Source organism: Saccopteryx bilineata, chromosome 2 (assembly GCF_036850765.1).
Source record: "Saccopteryx bilineata isolate mSacBil1 chromosome 2, mSacBil1_pri_phased_curated, whole genome shotgun sequence".
Classification (NCBI taxonomy): Eukaryota; Metazoa; Chordata; class Mammalia; order Chiroptera; family Emballonuridae; genus Saccopteryx; species Saccopteryx bilineata.
Genome location: NC_089491.1, coordinates 117843616 through 117863608, shown reverse-complemented (window position 1 = coordinate 117863608; position 19993 = coordinate 117843616). Strand labels below are relative to the sequence as shown.

The following is a 19993-nucleotide window of genomic DNA, read 5'->3' as shown; positions in this document are numbered from 1 at the left end:
CGGAAGCTCCTTCCAGCTCAATTATTCCACCTCATTTTGTCTTATTCTCTGTTTATCCATCACGTGAGTTCAGCTGACTTCCTTGTAAATTAAAAACATTCCTGAAATGTACACTGCAAGTAAATACATTATCTGTAAATTGAGTCATATTTTCCACTGACTTGTGTTATAATGCCAAAGAGGAACATCGACCGCAAACACGGCACAAAAAGTACATTTAGGAGCCTGCTGGGCACTTGAGGAAGCATTCTACCTGGGTCCTTGTGCAGTCCACCTCCTGACAGCTCACCCCCCACTCAAGGCCAGCCCAGAAGTCAGGCTGAGCCCCACGGTCTTCCCCCACTCAGCTACTGAACCTCTCACTTCACTCCTTAGAGACGTGGAAATTCCTACTGCTCCCAGGGATTTGGAATGGACAAGTTGCTTCATTGCTTATGTTCTTTTGAAAGAACTCTTTCAGAATCCCTGGATCTTCTCTTCTGCTGGCTTCTTTTTAGCCCAGAAGAAGTTGTTAGTCAAACAAGCCCGTGTACGTGAGCCACGGTTGTTAAGGCCGGTATTTCGTGACTGAATAGCTGAATCATGCTCCGTGTCAGGTCAGGAAATACATATCTACAAAGTGAGAGAAACTGTTGCATATAGATTTCTCGAAGGACTTTGATTCACAAGCACTTTGAGTGGTTTCAACTGTTTTAAAGTTTGGGCAGATTTCAGAGGCCCAGCCTATGCTTCAGTACCCCCACAGAAGCAGGCAAAGATGAAAGAGGCCTTGGAAATAATAACCTGCTTCTGCTGGGTGCTTACCGCATGCCAGGCCCTGTGATGCACCCTGGTTAGTATTCTCTCATTGAATTCCACCGGCCACCATAAGAGATGCTAGAATAATGTCCTAATTTTATAGAGGAGAACACTAAGGTACAGAGAGGATCTAAACATTCCCAGGGCCACACGGTAACACAGCCAGTGGGTGGCAGCACTAGACGCTGACTCCTGGGTGGGCCGACATCACCCCTTACTGTGTAATTAAGAGACAAGAGACTAGCCCTGGCCGGGTTGGCTCAGCGGTAGAGCGTCGGCCTAGCGTGCGGAGGACCTGGGTTCGATTCCCGGCCAGGGCACACAGGAGAAGCACCCATTTGCTTCTCCACCCCTCCGCCGCGCTTTCCTCTCTGTCTCTCTCTTCCCCTCCCGCAGCCAAGGCTCCATTGGAGCAAAGATGGCCCGGGCGCTGGGGATGGCTCTGTGGCCTCTGCCCCAGGCGCTACAGTGGCTCTGGTCGCAACATGGCGACGCCCAGGATGGGCAGAGCATCGCCCCCTGGTGGGCAGAGCGTCGCCCCTGGTGGGCTTGCCGGGTGGATCCCGGTCGGGCGCATGCAGGAGTCTGTCTGACTGTCTCTCCCTGTTTCCAGCTTCAGAAAAATGAAAAAAGAAAAAAGAAAAAAAAAAAAAAAGAGAGACAAGAGACTGAGGCCAGAGCTGGTCTTCATTTCTCGGGAATGATAGACATGCAATGCTGAGCATTTGCGAATTTACCAGTAGGAGTCAACATGCTTGAAGAAAATGAGAAAACAGTAATAGAGTTTCTTAGAGGCCTCACTTTTGAACATAAATTTGGAAAAAGATTCCGTAGTTTGTCCAATGAATAAAAAAAAACACCTGACCAGGTGGTGGCACAGTGGATAGAGTGTCGAACTGGGACACAGAGGACCCAGGTTTGAAACCCCTAGGTCCCCGGCTTGAGTGTGGGCTCATCTGGTTTGAGCAAGGCTCACCAGCTTGAGCCCAAGGTCGCTGGCTGGCTTGAGCAAGGGGTCACTGGGTCTGCTGTAGCCCCCAGTCAAGGCACATATGAGAAAGCAATGAATGAACAACTAAGGTGCTGCAATGAAGAATTGATGCTTCCCATGTCTCTCCCTTCCTGTCTGTCTATCCTTATCTGTCCCTCTCTCTATCTCTCTCTCTCTGTCACAAAAAATAAACAAACAAAAAAACCTCTGTCTCAAATCTGGTCAGCAACACCCACAGTTCTAATACCATAGCATTCCTGTTCCTTCCATTGGAGGAGGAAATTATGATAGCACGAAGTATGCATTTAACTAATTGAAGTTTATTGTCTGCAGCCTATATACTCTTTATGTTTATTGTGCACGTTTTTAAATATAAAAGGCCCTCTTTATTTAAAAAGCATCACTGATAGGAAAATGATTCTCTTATTTTTACACACACACACACACACACACACACACGTCAAAAACCACCTTTGAGAGGTAAAAAAAAAGTGAGAGAAGTGAGGCAGATAGATGTGAAGATGTAAGGTCCACAGTGGGTCGCCCTCATTCCGAGCCTGATTTCATCTTCTGCACCCTGGAAAGGGCAAGCTGGTGAGGGAGGTGGTGGGTGTTATACGGTCCTTTTCACTTTCAGTGCTCAGAGTGAAAGCTGCCCCCAGGAGGGGTGACCGGTGTGAACTCTTCTCTCTTGGAGTCCTAAGGATTTTCAGTGGACTTTAGCCCAAAACACTCTGGAGACTCCATCTTGAGTTCTAGCCCTAAAATATTTTTTAATGAAATTACAGGTAAAGCTAGAAAAATAGTAGAGTGTTTCTTCTTTTTTCCCATTTTAGTTGGTGCTTTATTGTGCCTTGTTAAAGAAACCCTTCACTACCCTTTACTCCAAGAGTTTGCTCTGACAGTTTCTCAAACTTTGTTTTCTTTTTGGGTTTTTTTTTGTATTTTTACATTTATTTTTTGTTTAAGTATAGTTGGTGTACAATCTTACATTGTTAGTTTCTCATGTACAATATAGTGTGATCACCTCACTAATTCTAGTAATCATCTGTCACCATGCAAACTTGTCATCAGGTTATTGACTGTATTCTCCTTCCCCTTTTCATCCTTCCCCACCCCCTCCCTTCTGGTAACCATCCTTTTGGTCTCTGTTTCTATGACTCTGTTCTGGTTTGTTTGTTTTCTAGATTCCACATGTAAGTGAGACCATACTATATTTGTCTTTCTCTGCCTGACTTATTTCACTTGGCTTAATATCCTCTAGATCAGGGGTCCCCAAACTATGGCCCGTGGGCCACATGCGGCCCCCTGAGGCCATTTATCCGGCCCCCGCCGCACTTCTGGAAGGGCACCTCTTTCATTGGTGGTCAGTGAGAGGAGCATAGTTCCCATTGAAATATTGGTCAGTTTATTGATTTAAATTTACTTGTTCTTTATTTTAAATATTGTATTTGTTCCTGTTTTGTTTTTTTACTTTAAAATAAGATATGTGCAGTGTGCATAGGAATTTGTTCATAGTTTTTTTTATAGTCCGGCCCTCCAACGGTCTGAGGGACAGTGAACTGGCCCCCTGTGTAAAAAGTTTGGGGACCCCTGCTCTAGATCCATTCATGTTGTTGCAAATGGCAAAAAATTTCATGCTTTTTTATTGCTGTGCAGTATTCCATTGTATACACACCACATCTTCTTTATCCATTCATCTATTGATGAACTCTTAGGTTGCTTTTCTTTTTTTCTTTTTCTCTTTTTTTTTTTTAGTGAGAGGAGGGGAGGCAGATACAGATGCCTGCATGTACCCCAACCAGGATGCACCTGGCAAGCCCACTAGGGGGTGATGCTCTGCCTATCTAGGGCCCTTGCTCCATTGTAACAGGAGCCATTTTTTGGCACCTAAAGTGCAGGCCATGGAGCCATCCTCAGTGCCTGGGGTCAACTTGCTCTAATTGAGCCATGGCTGCAGGATGGGAGGAGAAGAGAGAGAGAGAAAAGTGAGAGGGGAGGGGTGGAGAAGCAGATGGTCACTTCTCTTGTGTGCCCTGACTGGGAATCAAACCTGGGACATCCATACACCGGGCTGATGCTCTACCACTGAGCAAACCAGCGGGGCTTTTTTTTTATTATTTTAGCAAGACACACACACACACACACACACACACACACACACACACAGAGGAAGAGAGAGAGGAACAAACAGACTGGAAAGAAAAGAGATGAGAAGCATCAACTATTAGTTGCATCACTAGTCGCTCATTGATTGCTTCTCATACGTGCCTTGATAGGATGAGGGTAATCAAGCCAGTGACCCCTTGCTCAAGCCAGCGACCTGGGCTTCAAGCCAGCCACCATAGGATCATGCTTATAATCCCACGCTCAACCTGGCGACACCATGCTCAAGTTGGATGAGCCTGCACTCAAGCCAGTGACTTCTGGGTTTCCAACCTGGGTCTTCAGCATCCCATGCCAGCGCTCTATCCACTGCGCCACCACCTGGTCAGGCTAGTTGCTTCTCTATCTTGATGATTATAAATTGTACTGCAATAAACATAAGGGCGCATATATCTTTTTGAATTAATGTTTTTGTTTTCTCTGGTTAAATACCCAGAGGTGGAATTATTGGGTCATATGGTATATCTATTTTTAATTTTTTGAGGAATCTCCATACTTTTTTCTGCAGTGGCTGCACCAGTTCGCAGTCCCACCAGCAGTGCACAAGGGCTCCCTTTCTGAGGAGAGTTTTTCTTATCTCTCCCCCCAAGACAATAATGTTGAACACAGTTTCATCTTTACAGTCATTTAACTTTTGGCCCATAAACTTTACAGCTAGGAGGGTCCACCTGGGAGCCAAACTTGACCGGAAGAGAGACAAGAAAGGATTTGGGACGACCCCAGGGCTCGGGCTGTCACACGCACGGACACTGGACAGATGCAGAGCCTGTGGCTGGGGCCAATCATTACCCAGGAAAGCCACGCGACCCTCCTTAGGAATCCCCACTCTTCACTCTCTCCCAGCCCTGCCAGGAGCAGAGTCATGTCTCATTATCTGACATCCCGGAAGTAGGAGATCAACCTCAAATTGGAAATATCCAAATACTAAAGTTTGCTTTTCTCTCATTTTAATCATTTCAGATGGGAATCCTTAATTGCATCGCATCTCCTTGCCTTCTTTGTTGGATAGAGAGCATAACTGAGTATGTGCTTGATTCCTGCAAGGCCCCTGCTCTCCATGCACTCGCACAATTCTGCCTCATCTGGAGCTGGGGCTGCCTCTTCCCCAGGCCACCAGCCCTCACTTCGGCCCTCCCTGTCTGTTTCTGACAACCATACCTACTTCCACGCCATTCAACAGTGACGCCACTGTGGCTCAGTTAAAAAGAGATCATCTAGGGAGGCCTTTGAGAGCAGTCACGTGTACCAGTGGCCACAGTCACCAAATGAGGTAAGCTGGGTGTAGTCTCCTTAACACAGCACCTTCAGTCTTTGATTTTTTAACCTGTAGTGCAAATGCAAGCAGAGGGAAGTGTGACCCTCCTGTGAGAAAAACAGTGAAAATGATGGCTGGCCCCAGCCTCAGTGGGCACTGGGCAAAGAGAGCCCACTCCCCACTGAAGGGGGCAGCGGCACTCCGCTTCTGCTAGCTGGCGTTGCGAAGTCAAAATGCTGGAACAACGAGACTGGACCTTTCGTTTTTCAAGAGAAACCAAAAATCCAGCACCGCATGTGAAATCTTCCAATATTTATTATACATTTTTCCAGCCTTCTCGAAATACAATTGTCATAGTTAGTATTTCGTACTGTGTCATATTTGGCCCAGAATCACTGACTTAAGACCTGTTGTCAGGGGTAACCTGCACGGTTTTATGTTAGGTGCCCTGGGGTGGTTATTTGGAATTCTGGTGGGATGTGAAAGCATGAACTGGACTGTTTGCAGATGCAGATTAAGTAAAATGAATAAAGAAAAAATCAAACACACTTCCAGATGAGCAGAGGGCGAAGGTCAGGATCTCCGCGTGCAGGGAGCAAGGCTGCAGGGCGCGTGCAGAGAGCAAGGCTGCAGGCCGCGTGCCGGGAGGAAGGCTGCAGGGCGCGTGCAGGGAGCAAGGCTGCAGGGCGCGTGCAGGGAGCAAGGCTGCAGGGCGCGTGCAGGGAACAAGGCTGCAGGGCGCGTGCAGGGAACAAGGCTGCAGGCGTGTGTCGGCCCCCAGCATGCCAGGCTCCTTTCCCTCTCCAGCAAAGCAGACTGCCTCCAGGCAGCTGGGGAGCATCTGTCTGATTTATGGCTCAGCTACCAAGACTTCTGGAAAGTTTGTTCTCCCTGTGATTTATAAAAGAGATCTGGAACCCAACAGCAACTCTCTTTTTCTACCAGGGTAACAAAGGGCAGAGGAGAGCCTAGAAGATTCTGCCTTTCAGGGCCTCAGAAGTCGGCACTCCTCGCGAGTGAGATGCTAATGTTCAGCATTCCTTCCTTCCTCTGTAAAATAGAGAAGTCTTAAGTAACCTCTGCTTTCCTGGTTTCCAACCTATAACAGTTTCCTGAAGCTCCGTCACAACATTTAACAGAGAGGACAGCCCTGAAATGTGAAAGATCCTTTTACTCAGTGAGATGAGAAGCCAAGGGCGTGGCTGCCCAGGGTAGGGCCTGGACACCAACCAGCCTCTCTTTGCACAGTGCAAACGTATCTTTGGTACTAGAGGAACAATTAATCCTTCCTTAAAAATCCAGCAGCTGATTATCTGAGTAAGGATTCTCTCTAGCTAGGCCTGTTGCCTCGATACCCTGGAAAGTCAGGAGAGAGAAAGATGAAATGCAAAAGCATTCAGTTCCTTTTCCTATGGACAGCTCAGATAAGGAGTCTGGTTGGGTAAAAAATGAATAGGCCCTGGCCGGTTGGCTCAGCGGTAGAGCGTCGGCCTGGTGTGCGGGGGACCTGGGTTCGATTCCCGGCCAGGGCACATAGGAGAAGCACCCATTTGCTTCTCCACCCCCCCCTCCTTCCTCTCTGTCTCTCTCTTCCCCTCCCGCAGCCAAGGCTCCATTGGAGCAAAGATGGCCCGGGCGCTGGGGATGGCTCCTTGGCCTCTGCCCCAGGCGCTAGAGTGGCTCTGGTTGCAACAGAGCGACGCCCCAGAGGGGCAGAGCATCGCCCCCTGGTGGGCAGAGCGTAGCCCCTGGTGAGCGTGCCGAGTGGATCCCGGTCGGGCACATGCAGGAGTCTGTCTGACTGTCTCTCCCCGTTTCCAGCTTCAGAAAAATACAGAAAAAGAAAAAAAATGAATAAAGTTGGTTTAAAAAATGGTTGAATAATCCTAGGTTTCCATTTTCAATGGAAAAATATACTGAAGCTGGAGTCTGAAAACGGGAGTCCTAGACTCAGCTGAGCACCGATGGCCAGTGTGATCAGGGGCTGGTCATTCCACCCCTTCCCGAGGGAGGTGCTCACGTGCCCTCTGGCTCTCACATCCTGTCTGTCTGTGACCCTCTCTCTCCAGGTGCTCGTGGGGAGGGGTGACTGAGAATCCTTACCTTCCTTTGGTTGGAAACTAACTGTTGAAAAATATATTACCAGGATATCATTCTATTCTTACAAGATAGCTTCAGATTACATTTCTATATATTACATCACATCATAAGTGCAATTATTTAGAGATTCTGCTGTGAATTCTTCAGGCAAAGAGCCTTCTGGTAAAATAGCTAGCTTTCCTGAGTTGATATTTTAGGTCACATTTCTTTTCAATGTTTGTGTGAGAGAACAAAACCAAGGAAGAAAACAGGGATGCTGCCTTTCTCTGAGAGAACAGGTGGTCCCAGCCCCACCCCGTGGCCATTCAGCATCTCTGAGCCCCTCAGCTGCCTGCCAGAGGGAAGAGCCTGCTACCTGAGAGTGTTATTTCCTGCTAAACCCTTTCACTTGCAGCTTCCTTTGAGCCTCCCAACCTCATGAAAAGCGAAAAGAATTAGCTTCCTTATTTTGCAGATGACAAAGCTGAAGCTTTGTGAGGTTAACTGAGGTACAGCTGGTGATTCAGACCGAACTCCTAAGGCAAGCCAGCCAAGAGGCTCTGACTTCAGGATGGGAGGGCATTCCTGCTGTGCTGTCCTGGGCCGGGTCCTCTCTGGGAAGCTGCAGTGGCTGTGGGAATGAGTTGAGCATCAGGAGAACATTCTGGCCTGAGCAGGAACCCCAATGAGAGCTGAGGAACCTCTCTAGTCACAGTGGAAGCAGGGGACACCCAAAGGAATAGGGGGAGCCGACTTCTTCTAACCTGGAAGTCTCCTGTCTCCACCACCTGAAAGGAGGAAAGGGAACCTGGAACATACCCGAGGGATGTCCCAGGGTCTCCCCACCTGCAAAGGGAGTGGGGAGGTGACCATCACAGGAACAGTGTACGAAAACTCTAAGCCAGGAGTCTGGTTTATGGGTGCTGTCTCCAGGGCTAACTGTGAGACCTGCATTTGTCCCCAGGAAAAAGATGCAAAGGAGTACGTGAGCAAGGCTCCAGTGGAGTGCCACCCCTGGGGAATGCTACGTTGTGAGGTGAGGAGGAGAGGGAAGGCAGTGAGGAGAAGCTCGATGGCAGGGGTCCCCAAACTATGGCCTGTGGGCCACATGCAGCCCCCTGAGGCCATTTATCCGGCCCCCGCCACACTTCCAGAAGGGGCACCTCTTTCATTGGTGGTCAGTGAGAGGAGCACATTGGCCATCTCATTAGCCAAAAGCAGGCCCATAGTTCCCATTGAAATACTGGTCAGTTTGTTGATTTAAATTTACTTGTTCTTTATTTTAAATATTGTATTTGTTCCCGTTTTATTTTTTTACTTTAAAATAAGATATGTGCAGTGTGCATAGGGATTTATTCATAGATTTTTTTTATAGTCTGGCCTTCCAACGGTCTGAGGGACAGTGAACTGGCCCCCTGTGTAAAAAGTTTGGGGACTCCTGCTCTATGGAAAGGTGTATAGGCATCAATGGACTTTCAGAGCAGAGGACACCAGCTGGTTTTCCATCAGAAAAACCAGCAGGAAAATAAGAGCCCCTGCATACTTTTAGGAACCATGAGTCCATTCTGTCTTTTTGCTTAGTACCAACTGGACCGTCACTGCATTCTGTTCCATTATATCTTTCCTAAGGACAGTGGACCACATGTGAGCTCTGTGTCCTTCAACACGGCCTCTGAGCCTCAACTCTCTTACCTGCTGAAGAGGAAAACAATGCCGCCCACCTACTTCATTTGGTTGTGGTAATATAATAACGATAGTAATGCTAACCTTTGAATAGTGCTTACATACTGTTACCTATTATATTATGTGCCTAGTGTTACCTGGTGTTATATATTACAACAACATTGTACATATATTAGTTCAGGGGTAGTCAACCTTTTTATATCTACCGCCTACTTTTGTATCTCTGTTAGTAGTAAAATTTTCTAATTGCCCACTGGTTCCACAGTAATTGTGATTTATAAAGTAGGGAAGTAACTTTACTTTATAAAATTTTTAAAGCAGAGTTACAGCAAATTAAAGCATATAATAATAATTACTTACCAAGTACTTTATGTTGGATTTTCACTAACTTTGGCAGAATAAATCTTTATAAAACAACTTACTATAGTTAAATCTATCTTTTTATTTATACTTTGGTTGCTCTGCTACCGCCCACCATGAAAGCTGGAACACCCACTAGTGGGCGGTAGGGACCAGGTTGACTACCACTGTATTAGTTCATTTAATCCTCAAAACGGCTCCGTGAGATTGGTATGCTTATTATCCCCCCACTCAATGGAGAAGGAAACCAAGGCACCTTGTGGTCTCAGAACTTGTTCAGTGTCACCCAGCAGGGTAAGTGGCACTGGTGAGCAGGTAGGATTTGAACCCAGAAAATCTGGCCACAGAGTTTATGCTCCTAACCGCTTTGTTTTATGACATGATGTCTGAAAGCACCGAATGTGTTTTAAATGAATGGTGCACTCTCATTCTTGATAGAAGTACTAAGAAGGAAAGCTGAGTGAGATTTCACCAGACAAGGACATCACCTCCAGCCTGAGACCTGCCACAGCTCCCCAGTGCCCGGCTCCCCAGGGGAGGGAGGGCGTGGCAGGTCCCCCAGCCCCTCCCAGTGCAGACAGCCTTCCTGTGTTCCTTTTCAAAGCAAAGTGTCTCTGCTGCCAAGAGCGGGCTTGTCTGTCTCTTAGAGACAGCGGTTGTCAAGCCTGAGCAAAAAGCAAGCACGTCAAAAATAGCAGCGCCAGCAGACTGCGTGGCTGCAATTTCCTTTTGAAATGTCGGCTTCGCTCTCGCCAAAAGAGCCAGGGTCTGCCCAGGCTCCCTGCAGCCTGCAGCCTGCAGCCACGGCTGCTTAAAGTCCCCAGACGTTTGCTAGGGGAGAGCAGAGTGTCCGCTGGAAAAAAAATTCTCTCCACGGTAACAATGATGAGAATTCTCTCCATGATAACAATGATGAGATTTGAGTTGTGTTAAAAAAAAATTTTTTTTGTTATTGTTATAAACCCCACCAGGGTTGGGCCCCAAATAGGATAAGTGACAGCCAGTGTGAGACCAGGATGAATGATACTGACTATACGGTAAGCGCCTTTTCCTCTTTTGCTCTGGAAATAAGGGAGTCACTGTTCTGTTTGGATCATCTTTCAAAAGCAGTCACCGCAGGGTTTAACCCATTCCTCCTGTAGGGTGCCAAGGGGTGAGAACCAGGAGGGATGAAGAGGCGGGGTGACTCCTTTCTCTGGGAGTTCAGAGCAAATGCACAGGAAAGACATGACTATCAACCCCACAGAGACCGCGCCTCCAGAACAGGAAAGCAGTTCATCAGGCGGCACAGTAACATGAGAACCGAGAGCCCATCTGTCCTTATTCCCAGTGGCCTGAATCTGGGAAGCTCCCGTCTCCCCTGAAGCCCCAAGCTCCAGGCCTGATTCTGCCATGAGGCATCTGTGCAACCTGAGGCAGCCAGGTAGAAAGTGGGATGGTGACAGGAAATCCTACAGTTGCAAGAATGGATTTCTTTTCCTCCCCTAAGTGACCTTGACAAGCTAGAATTATACCACACTTTGCTTCCCGGGGCAATCACATCCAGTCAAAACCAATCAGCCGGGACACCAGTTCCAGTCAGACTGTCCTGGATGGACACTATTCTCTGGGAATCTACTTGGCATTTACATACAGATGCCAGGGGACAGACATACTGCCAAAAGGTTCAGCCGGTGGAGAGAGGACAGATAAGCAGCAGGACTGGAAGGTGTCATGTGAGGAAAAGCACAGAGGGGAAGAAAGGAAGGGATTAGTGAGCAAAAGGCCAGTGAGAGAAGGCAGTGAGCAGAGTCTGGTTGAAGGCTACTAGCCCCACTTCCTGTGTTTACCCAGAGCCCCTGACTGCTGGGACCGTCAGCTGGCTGTGAAAGGGTAGTGAGCGCTGCAGGGAAAGGGAGGCCAGGAGAAGGGAACCCAAAGCCCTGTGCAATTTCTACAGGAAGCCTGTGTTTACAGGTGCAGAGGTTAGGTGGGGTTTTTAATTATTTATTTATTTCCGAGGTTTTTGTTTTTGTTTTGCCAGCAAAGTGTAATTGCCTTGGGTAAGTTCACTGCCTTAGTCCCATGTAATGAATAATGTGCAACATACTAATGGCAGTTTAATAATGCTGACCATGCTCTGCACTTACCAAAAATGGTTTGACCTTTCTGTAGAGCAAAAACAAATACGCAAATCCCATCGTGGTTTGATTGTCAAAAAAGAAAAGATCCGTTCCTGGCGCTGTACACGAGTAGCAAGGAGCAACTATAGGAAAGGCTCTGAAGTGTCCCCATGCGGCAGAAGCAAAGAATCGTTACTCCATCCTGGATGCTCAGTCTGGTCTATCTTTAAAGTTGCTAAATTTCTAGATTTGTGAATCCGATCCATGTCCCCCAGCCAAGATGCGACTCTCCTGGGTTATTAGCCTCATGTCACTTTCTTTCACAATCAGTGAGCGTTTTGGTTACTTTATAGAGTTGTACAACTCTCAGCACAAGCCTGTCTCAGAAAACTTCCATGACCACCCCAGTAGCCCCTCCCCCTCATGTCCTGATGAGGGTTGGATTTACCCTATGCTCTCCAGCCTCCAGCAAGGAGGGTACACAGGCTCCTACAGACTGGTTGCTGAATCTCAATCCATCTTGTCAAGCAGTGTCCCCTGCACCTTGCACCCGTGAGATTTATGTCCTAGCTTGCCTTGCCTTTAGAGCACAAGAGATACAGGTGGGTGCTGGGAGAACCTTCCAATGAAACAGGCTTCTTCTAGGGAAATTCCTTTATCTGTGTATTTTGTTATTTCTATTGTCCCTTCATCTTGAATATTTCTGTAAGCTTCTTAAGGTTGGGGGGCCCTAAGGTGAATATATTTCAGTGCTATATGGCACAGTATTTATCAGAGACTTACTAGGTTCTTTCTCTCTCTCTCTCTCTCTCTCAACCTGGCAGGTTCAGGAAATTTCTGGCAGACACTTTTCTAAACCCACAGCAATCTCATCTTGCTTCATAAGTTCAGGACTTCCCACCACAGAGGTGAGCGTGGTGGGAAAAGATGATCTAAGGAGCTGGCAGGAGAGAAGGGAGCCCTGCAGCTAGAGGACAACCTTCTCAGCAAACACAGCCAGTCCTCAAGTTCCAAGTGTGACCTCAGCAGAAATCCTACTGGTGATCCCAGCTGCTAGACAGGTGAAGAGGGGGCAAAAGATAGAAAGATACACGTGGAAGGAAGAAGATAGTGAAACAACAGTAGGGAGATGGGGGGAAAAGGAAACGCACAGAGCAAGTGAGAATGAAGCCAACAAACGCGGAGAAGGGGAGAAGATGAGAAAGGGCGGGGCAGAGCAGCGGCAGGGACAGCAAAGCAGAGGAGAAGGAAGCCGAAGTAGATGGAGTCAGAGAACACACACAGGAATGCGTCAAGGAGGCTGCTGGAGGAAGCCGGCCTCTCCGCAAACGCATTACGCCCACCTTCTCTCCACCCCTCCCCACCCTAAGTCATAATACAGCCCAAAGGACTGAGCCCACACGGAATTCCCCAGCAGTAGGATCTACCTCAGATGCACAGACGGCCAGCTGTCCCTTAAGCTCTCATCCTGGGGATGATCAGGCAGGAGGAACATCCCACGTCTCTGGTGAGCCTAGCAGATCCAGGAGGACCCTCGGGTGCTGCTGCTGGCTTGAGTCAGGTGTAAAAATAGCCCCAGGCCCCGGACTTTGCTGGCAGCTGGGAAACCGCTGCTCCAGCTGTCACAGCAGCATGGGGCACAAATTCCCTTGGTGCTTGGGGCACAGAATGTGCAGAAAGAGGCTCAGAGTCACAGAGGGATCCCTTGGCGAAATCCTCCACAGAAACTAGGTCAGGTCACAGCCTCTCAGTTTTTCTTCGACATCTGAAGAAGAACCACATATGAAATCCCTCCCAGGAGCCAGACGGTTCCCTGGGGTGGGGGAGGAATGTCATTTCTCTCCATCTCTCTTAGAGCTGGGAGGAGCCACTCTCTGAGGAGATGACACTATCATGGACCAAAACTATTATGACTCTCAGCAAGGCCCTGGCTTGGCTGCCCCTTGAGGAGCCAGTCCCCTTCAATGCTCCCATTGTCACTTTGAGAAAAGAGGACATTGACATTGGTTTAAGTGGCAGTTCCTTAGCATTCAAGTTTCTGGAGAGCCGAAGGCAAGATGAGGCAGCCTCAGCTGCCTGGTGGGAAGCCAGGAAGAAGGGTCCAGGCGGAAGTGGTAGGGACCTGTTTCCCAAAGGTCGCACACCCCTGTCCTGGCACCAGCAGCCCCTAACCCAATGTGGCAGAGGTGTTCCCATTTCAGAGGCTGAGGCTATGTAGTCTCCTGTCCTCCCTTGCTGCCCAAATCAGAAGATAGCACAGTCTGGAAGGTTGCTATGGCAACCAGTGTCCCTGGAGAGCCCAGTGCTCCACAAACCCTTTACTTTCAGGCATGGTCTGACTTGAAAAGGAAATGTTCTATCCGGGATGGTCATGAAGATGATCACATACACAGACAGAGATACGTGCCTACACGTTCCAACACTTACCCCCGGCCAGGCCCTTCCCCGGATACCTAGAAGTAACTGAAGAGTTTTGGAAAAGCAGCACTGTATGGCCTCAGAGCAGGTCTCTGAATCATGACTTCCTCTGTCTCCTACTGTATATTTCAGGCTTGGAGAAGCTCAGCTCTCAGTCAAAGTGGGCTTGGGTCCTGGAAGGATCCCACTGAACCTGTCTAAAGAGCACTCTCCTTTCTGAAGGGTAAGAAGAAAGACTGAGGCCAAGTTCTAGAGGCCAGAAAGGGATTTGAGGAGCTAATGGCCCAACATGGCCTATTCTTGGGTTTTGGATCCAAGGCAGAAACTCTAGGGGGAAGCCTTTGCCTGTGGAAGGCGGGAGACAGGGTAATGAACTAAAACTCAAGTCCATTACTAAAATTCACACATTTGCATAGCATTGTCCCCAGCTTCCCAGATGAGTTCACTGAACATTCCCCATGAGGTAGGGAGGGGAAGACATTAATGTTCCCATGTCATGGGTGGGGAAACTGAGGCACAAAGAGAGTGGTGCCAAAGTTACCCCGTAAAGCTGTGGCAAAATCCAGACTGAGATCTGGCGCTCATGGGAGCCATAGTGTCTCTCAATGAAACCCTCAAAAGGCTGTCCTTCATAAGTTGCTCTTTGAGAAAATAATTTTTTTTAAAAAATCTCATTTCTCATTCAAGAGTCTTAAAGCATAGATATAAAATTAAAAACATGTTAACAGTCCTTTTGGTTTCTGAACTGTACCCAAAAGAGCTCAGAACAGTACATCACAGTTATCAAGGCAACAGACAAATGACAATGTAACCAGGACAGAAATAAGGGGAAATGGGAAATGTGGGGGAGGCAGGGGTCTCAATGGAAGGAGATGGCTTAGTCCAGGTGGTGAGACCACCACGTTACCTTACCAGTTAGAGCAAGTTGGCTGCAGCTCCAAGGGGCAGAGCAGGCAAACGTTTGCTTGACTCAGCAAGAAACCTGTAGCAGCCTGGTTGCCAGTAAAGAAATAAGGCTTCTTCCTCGCTCTAAACCACCTATTCTATTCCCAACAAGATGGGCGGAACCCACACTAGCAACCAATGTGGTTTTCACCTGACTGCAGGTTTAAGCTGCAGTTTCTTTTAGAAAGCCTTCAACTGTCTTAAATCAAACCCCTCACCCCCCAAAAAGGGTAGAGGGCTAGAGAGGTTGGGGGAAAGTGAGGGGGAGAGATTTTCCATCTGCGACAAGATTTCTCTGCCCCTTTGAAATGACCATATCTGTTTAAGTGACACCTCTCTTCAGATATGTGGACATGCTAGTTGTCTGACTCTATTCAGCTATTTCTCCTGGCTTTGTGGTTCCCTTTTTCCAGTTGCTCTGCACAGGAAGGCACTTGCACATAGAATAATTGGCTCTGAGAAAGAACCTTCCTGGAAGCTAAGGAGTCATGGGATTAGTGTATGTGTGTGGAGGGGGTAAAGTGGGAAGAACTAAATGTAGACCAAAGACTGATGTCTACTGCGCCAGAACACACCTGGAAGGATCCATTGGCCCCTTTGGTCCGGGACTCACGCTAATGTCCTCCAAATGGTCAAGTTTAATTGTAGTTTCTCTAATTCCATCCAAGATTAAAGATGAATAACATATATTTTGAGACTGTGCTGCTAATGGCTCTCCCACAGGTCCTCTGCAGGATGACCAGCAGGTGTTACAGGGCCCTGGAATAAAACAGCAAGGTGAATACTGTTTCTATCCTCCAGCTTTTGCCAGTTACTACCTGGCCAGAAGCTATGAGACAGGTGAATGCCCCAAAGCAAAGGACACTAACGAGAGAAGCAGGACCCGGGTATCACCTGACTTCCATCCTATTGACATCTCTGTACCTACATGTATTGACACCTCTGTAGCTATTAGGAGTCTCAGACATGAAAAATCAGTCTTGAAGGAAACTCGGACAGAAATCTCATCCATATAACAGAAGATGGGCATGAACGGGTGGCACCATTAGAATTTCAAAAATATTACTTAGATGGATAAAACTTGAATGCTGCAGGAACCAAGCAACAGAGTAGACAATCCAGGTATTTGGTCCTGGATGCCATGCACTGGGGTTAGGGGAAGGAGTCAGGAAGTCAACTGGAGCTCAGGTGAGAGTCATGGAAAATGAGAAGGAAGCCTAAAAAATTATTTTCTGAGTGTCACCCTTCTCGTGTGGGCCCTGCCTGCATCGGTCAGACCTCAGTGAGCATCCTTTTCTCTGCATACATCCGATGTGGAGTGGGAAGGGAGCTGGGTCTCCGTTCTCGGGCGGCCTCAGAGAATTCGGGCTTGCCTAGTCCGTTGTCGGCTGCCTTCAGGTCCGGTGCAGGCTGCCCACAAGTGACATGGGTGTACTGGCCTTGCTCCTCCTGCTCCGTCTCCCGGTGGTAGAAGTAGTTGAAGTTGGAGACAATGACAGGCACCGGTAGGGCAATGGTAAGGACCCCAGCGATGGCACACAGGGAGCCCACGATCTTGCCCCCAACTGTCATGGGGTACATATCCCCATAACCTACTGTGGTCATTGTAACCACTGCCCACCAAAAGGCATCCGGGATGCTGGGAAAGAGTGAATCATCATCATCTGCCTCTGCGAAGTAGACGGCACTAGAGAAGAGGATGACTCCAATGAAGAGGAAGAAGATGAGCAGGCCCAGCTCCCGCATGGAGGCCTGCAAGGTCTTGCCCAGAATCTGCAGCCCCTTGGAGTGGCGGGACAGCTTGAAGATACGGAACACCCGGACCAGGCGGATCACTCGGAGGATGGCCAGAGACATGGCCTGCTGCCCGTTCTGGCCACCCCCTCCACTGGCTGACTGCTGCTCCTGCTGCTGCACCAGCTCAGTGCCCAGGGTGATAAAGTAGGGAAAGATGGCCACCAAGTCGATGATGTTCATGATGTTGCGGAAGAAGGCTGGCTTGCTTGGGCAGGCAGAGAAACGCACCAGGAGCTCAAAAGTGAACCAAACAATGCATAGGGTCTCCACCAGAAAGAAGGGGTCAGTAAAGAAGGAACCCCCTAGAGTACTTAGTGAGGGGGAGCCCCCTGCCCCCACTCCCCCAGGGGAGATGCCAGGATGAAATGTATAGGCATCGTCTTCATCCTCCTCTTCTTCCTGACTCCCCCTGGAAATTGGGGAGACTCTGCTCACACCACCACCATTGCTTACGACTCGACCATCTGCACGGAACTGGGGCAAAGTCTCCAGGCAAAAGATGACGATAGAGATGAGAATGACCAACACAGAGACGATGGCGATGCCCCTGGCGGGCCCAGAGCTCTCTGGGTACTCGAAGAGAAGCCACACCTGGCGCTGGAAGGGCTGGGAGGGCAGAGGCTTCTCGTCCTCACCGCCTTCGGGCAGGCAGCCCTCGTCCTCCCGGAAGGCCGCCAGGGCCTCATCCCCCAGTTGGTAGAAGCGGATCTCTTCCAAGAAGATGTCCAGGGGCACGTTGACCGGCCTCCGCAGCCGGCCCCCGGACTGGTAGTAGTAGAGGATGGCGTCGAAGCTGGGTCGGTTGCGGTCGAAGAAGTACTCGTTCCTCAGGGGGTCGAAGAAGCGGACGCGGCGGCCAGGGTCTCCTAGCAGAGTGTCCGGAAACAGCGACAGGGTGCGCAGTTGGGTCTCAAAGCGCAGCCCCGAGATGTTGATCACCAGCCGCTCGCTACTACAGCAGCCCCCGCCCGCGCCGGCCTCCGGGAAGTCTCCCGCATCCTGTTGCTCCCCCTCCGGCCCACGGACCTCCCCCGGCGGCGCCAACGTAAGGGATTTCTCCGATCTCATGTCCTCTCCGCCGTGCGCTCCCCGCCACTAGAACAGCGCCCCCGACACAACCTCTGGAGCGCGGCAGCGCTTCCCAGCTCCTGGCTGCGTCCTCTCTCTAGGGTGGGGCTCGCGCGCCTCCGAGCAAGCGGTCTGACCTGCGGTTGGGTCCGTGAGCCGCGAAGCTTGGTCCCTGCAAGGCTGGGTCAGGGGAGGTGCCCGGGGCTCGGATGATTTGGCTCCCCGCCTCCAGCGGTCCGCGCCTCCAGCTGTCCGCGCCTGGATGCTAGAGCTTACTGGGATACCTGCAACCGCAAACTGGCGCGTGTGATACTGGATGCCCGAAAGGACGCGTGGCTTCGCCCCCTCCGTGCCTGAGACTGGGCTCCAGGACGCAGGGGTCCGCCCTCCAGCCGGGTTAGCACTTCCCAGCTCCCACTGCGCTTCTCCAACAGCTCGAGCCCCCAGAGTGCCGCGGGTACCAAAGCGCCAGATGCGCCTCCCTCCGGTTCTGCAAAGACTCCTGGCGGGGCTCGGCCTCCGCCCTACGTCCACCGCGGGCTTCTTCTAGCCGCGGTCGCCGTTCCCACGCCACAGCCACCACCTCTTTCCTGTGGGCCTAGCCTCAGGCCTCAGAGAGGGCCCTGGGGCTCCCCCGGCGCCAGGGCGCGGGGACCCACCTCCCCACCGCCCAAGCCTTTGCTGCAGCCACCGCAGCTGCAGCGGATCGGCTCTCCGCTCTGCCCTTCCTTCTCAACACACACTCCCCAAGTGACGTGGCAGGCCCCGCCTGCTGCCCCCTCCCACCCCACTCCCACTCACACCCCTCGCCCAGCCAGGGGCTGCTGCGCGCCAGGGCTCTGTGAGAATAGATACACACTTGCCTCACCAGTAATCTTTCCCGCGCTCTCCCGGCACGCCTCTCCCCTTCGCACGTTCACATTCACGCCCCCCCCCCCCCCCAACGAGCACCAGTACCCTCCTACCACATCCCCTCCACCCCTTCCCGCAATCCGCTTTTCTCAATGTCAGTTTACAGCATTGACCTGCGCAGTGCATTTCATCAATAAGAAAACACACCCCACCTCACCACACACACAGAGGGCTGTGCATCCATTCATCCAGAAATTTAATGAAAAAATCAAATCATAATTTGTCCTTCTGTGTTCATAAAGACCCATTTGCCAGCTTCTCCAATCTCTACTGGAAAAAAAAAATAGGGGAAGCATTTCTGAGATGTCTTGAGAGCTTCCAATTTAAATTGTACTCCAATGTAAGTCCCCAGAGAATCCCATACTTCCCTTTGCAAACCTGGGAGGGCGAGGCTGCAAATCTCCTAGGATTGAAAAGTGCAAGTCAAGAAAAGGGTAGGAAGTCTCCCATTGCCTTTCCTATCAGAAGTTTTCCCGAGAGTCCTGGGAACTTACGCAGCAGATCCAGTGAAGAAAGAACCAGAAGATGGTGGCATCTCAGAGGTATTGTCATCCAGGGAAGTGCAGCCTGGAATTTAGCCTGGAGTGCATCAGGAATGTCTGCTTACTGTGCAGACAAGAAAAGGGGTGAGTGGAAAGGGTATGTAAGAGCATTTATAAAAAAGAAAAATAATAGCTATCTTTACTGAACATCTACTAAGTGCCAGTCACAACCTAGGTGCTTTACCTGTGCTCTCTCCTGCAGTTCTCACGACAGTATGAGAAAGATGGCCTCTGCTCCAGGTAATGTTACAAAGAGGACCCACCCACCTGGCCATATTTGGGTAGGGATCAAAGTTTGTTGTTAAAGATCCTTTCCCTAACTCTCCAGGAGAAAAGTGGTGAGGATGGTTTTCCACCCATTTCTGCCAAAGACCAGCGTACTTGTATAGTCTTTTGTCGCTAGTTGGTGTCTCGTGGGGGAGGGTCGTCTGATTTGTTTTAGACTGCCACTTCCAGGTAGGCTTATCATTTGCTTCTTTGTGCCTCTGTTTTCTCTTTTAGGGGGTCTGCGGCCAAAATTAATTGGCTGACGACTGTAAGATGTTTTTGTGTTGCTTATTAGATCATTAGTAATGGTCCATTGATGATAATGATGGGAATGATACGTAAAGGTACTCTCAAACCACAAGATATGTGTAAGAATTCTTTGCGCTGCACAGAGTTTTAAAAGCACAGTGGCTCTCTCCCAGAGGAGTGCGGGAGTAGGGAACAGTTTCAATCTCCCTTGGATGTGCAGAGAAGAAGTCCGGTGGTGAGGGGATGGGAGATAGACTAGCATCTTACTGCATCTTCATTCTCTAGCCCTGTCCCTCACCCTCACCACACTCACCAGTCAGTAGTTTCTGCCCCCTTCTATGTTGTACTGTTCATTTTCATT

General features: G+C 49.6%; 1 protein-coding gene across 4 annotated transcripts in view; it reads right to left on the bottom strand.

Moving 5' to 3' along the window:
* Nucleotides 1-18393, bottom strand: part of KCNA6 (potassium voltage-gated channel subfamily A member 6) — a 33366-nt gene extending 14973 nt beyond the window's left edge. For 2 of the 4 annotated variants that reach the window (XM_066257732.1, XM_066257730.1), the window contains exon 1: nt 12862-18393. In XM_066257732.1, the coding sequence (XP_066113829.1) occupies nt 16070-17662 (1593 nt within the window). In that variant the 5' untranslated portion in view covers nt 17663-18393 and the 3' untranslated portion in view covers nt 12862-16069. The remainder of the gene's footprint in view (nt 1-12861) is intronic. The other 2 variants (XM_066257731.1, XM_066257733.1) reach the window with 2 other exon arrangements.
* Between the last annotated feature and the right edge of the window lie 1600 nt (nt 18394-19993).